The sequence below is a fragment of the Tympanuchus pallidicinctus genome, unplaced genomic scaffold (genome assembly GCF_026119805.1).
Source record: "Tympanuchus pallidicinctus isolate F22 unplaced genomic scaffold, pur_lepc_1.0 scaffold22, whole genome shotgun sequence".
NCBI lineage: Eukaryota > Metazoa > Chordata > Aves > Galliformes > Phasianidae > Tympanuchus > Tympanuchus pallidicinctus.
Genome location: NW_026294739.1, coordinates 9,974,691 through 9,979,732, shown reverse-complemented (window position 1 = coordinate 9,979,732; position 5,042 = coordinate 9,974,691). Strand labels below are relative to the sequence as shown.

The following is a 5,042-nucleotide window of genomic DNA, read 5'->3' as shown; positions in this document are numbered from 1 at the left end:
CCAAAACTCAATTCCTGATCACTCAACCACAAAACTTTTGCAGGGGAGAGCAAGGAATTCTGCACACACACACAAACCCAAATTAAAAGAGCTTATGCTGATGGTGCTGCCATTTGAAAGCCCCATTTAGAAACTGCATCAAAGCTTCACACTCCAGACAGCAGATCCAATGCCACAGACGCAGCACCCACCCCAGCAGGAGCTGGGCTCCCTGTCCCTGCGGGAGCACACAGCTCTGCAGAGGCACTGCAGCCTCCCTGGGCACTGCTGGCAGCAGAGCTGCAAGCGCTGCGTGGCCGCTGCCACGGAAAGCATGAGCAGTTCATGCAGCAGCAGACAGACAAAAAGAAGTGACGTGCTCTATTAGCAGACGGGATTTTCAAGCACTGTCTCAGGGCACTCCAACTGGGAGAAAAAAGCAGGCTACAGCCCAAACCCAGTCAGTCTGAGATCCACTCGGGATCGAAGCAGAACACATACAGTAGTAACACAAAGCACCACATTCCACAGGACACTGCACCTTAGCCTGTATTTCGAATACCAAGTTAACTGTCCCTTCCATTTTTAACTCTTCCATCTGGAATTTGGGAATATATCCTAACAGGCCAATTATAACATTTCCCAGTGACCCGTACCATTAATGCGTTTAGGCTGACAGTGATGAACTAAGGGAATGAGCATGTGAATTGGCCTTTCAGCAAGGGTATGGGCAACCTTACGCTATAATCTTCTTACTAGGTTACTAGATATATATTTCCTCTTCAGAGCAAGTTTAAGATCTAATACCAAAATTTCACCAAGAATTCAAATAGCACAGCAGCCAGTTATCATCTGTTTAACTTAAAGTCAAATACAGGAAACAGACACTTTACACATCAGTAACAATTGCACACACACACACTTATTGCATCCTATCTGTATAAATTAATTTTCACAAATCCATTTTGCTTTCTCTACCCGTACTCACATTCACAGAAAGCACAACACACAGACAATGTGAAACACTTCCTGTAGAAAAGCCTATGAGCTCCTATGAGAATAGTCTGGCAAAACCACTTTTGTTTAAAAACTCAAGTTCCAAAATGAGCCTTCAAAGAGAATCAGAGACCCACCACCAAGATAAAACGTACTCGAGGTGACCACACTTTCCATGTGCAACCATCACATGATCTTTATTAAACCAGGACTTTTTCAGGAAATTATAAAAGTAGTAGCAAAACCCCATATTTTTCATCAAGTTTAACAACAGGACAGTCTCTCTTAGCAGAGCTCCCAGACAGAGCCAGACCACCATCTGGCTCCATCGTGGAGCAATGACAACTCACACAAGCGAGCACCTCGCAGCGCTCGGGATGCACGCACTCGGGTGGCTCTGCACAGCTCCATTACAGCCATGAACACACAGCTGCACACATTCTCCCTCCTCAGAACAGAAACACACCCTCAGACACTCAAACAAGGGGGAAAATACAACATTTTATGCATTTTTCTACGCTTCCCTGCTACGCCTGTTACCAATGAACGTCAAGAAATATCTTAAATATCTCACTGCATTGTTAGCACTATATAATATATATAATTGTAATTGTTTTCACACATGCTAATGTTTCCAGTATGATAAATGTCTTTTTAAATCCTGCAGTTTTGTCACACTTCTGTTTGACGGTGACTCCCAGGCATACATATCAAGACAAAAATAAATACTGCTCTGGTGGCAAACACTTCAGAACTCTTAGGACACTAATACAGTGGCACTTGAAGACTTTTTAAATACAACAACAAAAGACAGTTGTTAAATAGAAGCCTGCTCTGACACAGCTACAGAACCCGCACTGCATCTGTGAGTCCATCCCTGTTTGTGCACGAACAGCTTCCGATCTTCGGACACATCAATGTTACACACCAGCCCTCTGCCCATAACCTTAAAAAAGCCCTCGGTGCTATTCCAAGCAAGCCTCCCCTCTAACTGTACATCAGAAACACTGTAATTCCCAAACAATTGAGGTAATTATAAAAATGAATATCATTTATTGTTTGTTACTCTCATGTCTTAACACTTACTTCCATACAAAAGCCTGATTTTCAGCATCACTTCCCAAGGGCATCTCCTCTCCACCCAGGGAGACATAAATGGATGAGAAATTGTGCAGGAGTTTTTGCTATCACCTTTCAGCCCACACGAACTCCATAAATAAGGTTTTGGCAGGAGGCTCCCCCGACATTTTAGAGAAGGGGAAAGGGAGCTTCCACTCATTTTCAGTTCCACTTTATTTTCTGTTTTAAATCACATCTAACCCATTGCAAGTGAAGAAAAGGAAAAAAAAGAAGAAAAAAAAAAGAAAGAAAAAAGAAAAAAAAAAAACAACCAGAAATCATCACGTTACTACTGCATGTTACCCTTCAGCAGTCTTTGGAGGAACCCAGAACCCTCTCCTGACCCCTACCCTTCCACCAGCCCAGAGGGGCTCGGCCACATAGCGCTGCCCGCTCACAGCCGCGGCTTCCTGAGCAACGTTCTGCTTAGGTCCTTCACCTCCTCGGGGCTGCCAACCCGCTCGTAGCCCAGCAGGGCCATGGGCTGCTGGCAGTACTCCTCCACCTGCTTGATCTGCTGGAAGCTGAGCGCAGTCCTCCAGGCGCTCAGCGCCTGCGTGGCATTCCGGGCCGATACCACAAAGGGTTTGGAGGAATAGCCGGGGCCGCTGGTCATGTTGAGGGTGAACTTCTCCATCTCCGGGCTGACCGCCAGGTTAACGAAGCCGTACACCTGCCGCAGGGTCTTGATGGGCTCCATCACCAGGTCCTCGTAGCGCACGGCCATGTAGTTACCCCGCAGCCAGTCTGGGGGGTGCAGGGCAGTCTGCAGGGTCTTGGCCATGCTGCTACAGATGACCTCCATGGCACCCAGGGCGTGGTAGTCCGAGCCGCCCCCGCCGTCCTTCTTCCCACCCAGCTTGTGGCCGGCGTCGAGGAAGGGCATGCGGTGGATGCGGGGGTCGCGGCTCCTCACCACCTGCAGGCTCTCCCGGATGAGGCCGTGTCGGGATTTGATGCGGGAGCTGGCGACCGCCCGCGGGTCCCGCACCAGGTGGATGACTTTGAGGTCCAGGGTGGGGTCCCGCATCAGCGGGGCGAGGACGGCCAGGTCGAAGACGCGCACGCCCTTGATGACCAGCGTGCGGTACTTGTGGCACTCCTCCTGGAAGCGGCTGAGGCGCTGCGGGGGACACTTCTTGCACACGCGGTCGTCCACCATGCCCACCACCTCCTTGCGGTAGGCCGGGCACAGGGGGGACGAGCAGATCACCTTGTTGGTGGCCGCCCCGAAGATGCCCAGCGTCGTCAGGTTCTTCCCGGCGCCCGCCGTGCTGTACAGCTGGAACACGGAGAGGTCGCAGCGGTACAGGGAGCTCAGCATGTCGCGGGCCGCTCCCTGCAGCGAGACGGCGTCCCCGGGATACAGCTTCTGCCAGACGTGCCACACGGGCTCGTAGAGAAAGAACACCTCGGGGTTCTGGTTGAAGAGCTCCCCGAAGAAGGACGACCCGGAGCGCCAGGTGGTGAATACGTACACCAGCTGCCTCCGCCCGCTCTGCGGAGCGCTGCTCCCGGCCGGCGGCGGAGGGGGCCGCTGGCGGGGGACGGCCGGGGGCTCCCCGCAGCGCCGCGGCTCCCGCCGCCACTTGTACTCCAGCAGGTTGAGGGCGGCGAGGAGCAGCAGGAGCGCGTAGCCCAGGCAAAGCGCCAGCGCTTTCCGCCGGCACACTTTCATGCTGGGCGGCGGCGGCGGCGGGGCCAACTGTTGCTCAGCGCCCCGGCGCCCCGGGGCCCGCGGCGGGCAGCAGGGCGCACCGCCCCCGGCGCCGTCTCCCGGCCGGCCCCCCGCGCCCGGCCCGCATGGCGCAGCCGCCGCGACGGCCCCTCCGCCGCCCCCGCCCCGCGCTGCCCTACTTAGCGGCAGCCGCGCGGCCGCCCGCGCTTATTCCGCGCCGCCATCGCCGCGCGGCCGCGGCCGCCGGCGCGAGGCGACACCGCGCTCCGCTCCGCCCCGCGGCGCGGCGGACGGGCGGGGACCGCGCAGCGCATCGCAGCGCATCGTAGCGCATCGCGTCCCCGCCCCGAGCGGGGGGAGCCCCGACCGCCGCCGCGCCGCCGACCGGCCGCGGAGGTGCGGCCCGGAATGGCGGCGCTCCGCCCCGCGTCCCCATTGGCCGCGGCCGCCGCAGTGCCCCGGCCCGCACCGTGCGGATCGGGCTGCGGGCAGAGCTGCGCGCCGCTCCCTCGGCTTTGTCCCCGCCGGTCCGCGGTCCCGCACCGCTGCGCACTGCCGGCCGTACCCGTCCACGAGCTCCCGTCTGCGGCTCCGAGGCGGCCCCGCTGACCCGGCTGCGCGGAAAGCAGCGACCCCGAAGTTTGCTCCAAGCGCCGCGGCGCGGGGGAAGGAGCGGGAATGAAAGGTTGAGAGGGAGCGCGTGGGTCTCTGCCTCTGCCCCACGCGTAGTCAGAACCCCGCTCCGAGCCGAGCGGGCTGCGGCTGCTGTACTGTACAAGAGATACGTCCCTGGAATGGGTGAGGGATAAAGACTGGTATGGAAGGCCCTCTACTCCGTTTCCTATGCTTGTTATTCTAACAGCTGCCGGAACACACGCCTCCTCCTTGTCCCCTCCAACTTTCCCAAAAGCAAAAGACCCCACTTGACTTCTGCCCCCGCTGCTTCAGGAACGTGTATCCTCCTCCAATTCTGAACGACGTGTGTGGCTGCTCCTGCTGACCCGCCCTTGCTGCGATATTTTGTCCCCTCCAGGTCTCTGAGCACACAGCTGTGCCCCTACGCAGCATTGCGGGCAGGGAGAACTGTACACACAGCTCTTCCTATTGGAGAGAAGCCCAAAGTTCATCAAAAGGCAAGAAGGAAGGGAAGCTTTTTATTTTTAAAACGTGCAGCAGAGGGAACGCTTAAAGCCACACTCAGCACAGATGAAGCATGTCTGGTTGGCAAAATAAATTGCAAGCTTACACCTGATGAGCTTGTAATGACTGA

At 56.0% G+C, this 5,042-nt stretch overlaps 1 protein-coding gene across 1 annotated transcript; it reads right to left on the bottom strand.

Annotated features, from left to right (window-relative positions):
- Positions 1 to 1,145: 1,145 nt before the first annotated feature.
- CHST2 (carbohydrate sulfotransferase 2) lies at positions 1,146 to 3,836 on the bottom strand. The gene has a single exon (XM_052686446.1). The coding sequence runs from the start codon at positions 3,770 to 3,772 to the stop codon at positions 2,489 to 2,491; it is 1,284 nt and encodes a 427-aa protein (XP_052542406.1). The 5' UTR covers positions 3,773 to 3,836; the 3' UTR covers positions 1,146 to 2,488.
- Positions 3,837 to 5,042: the final 1,206 nt, after the last annotated feature.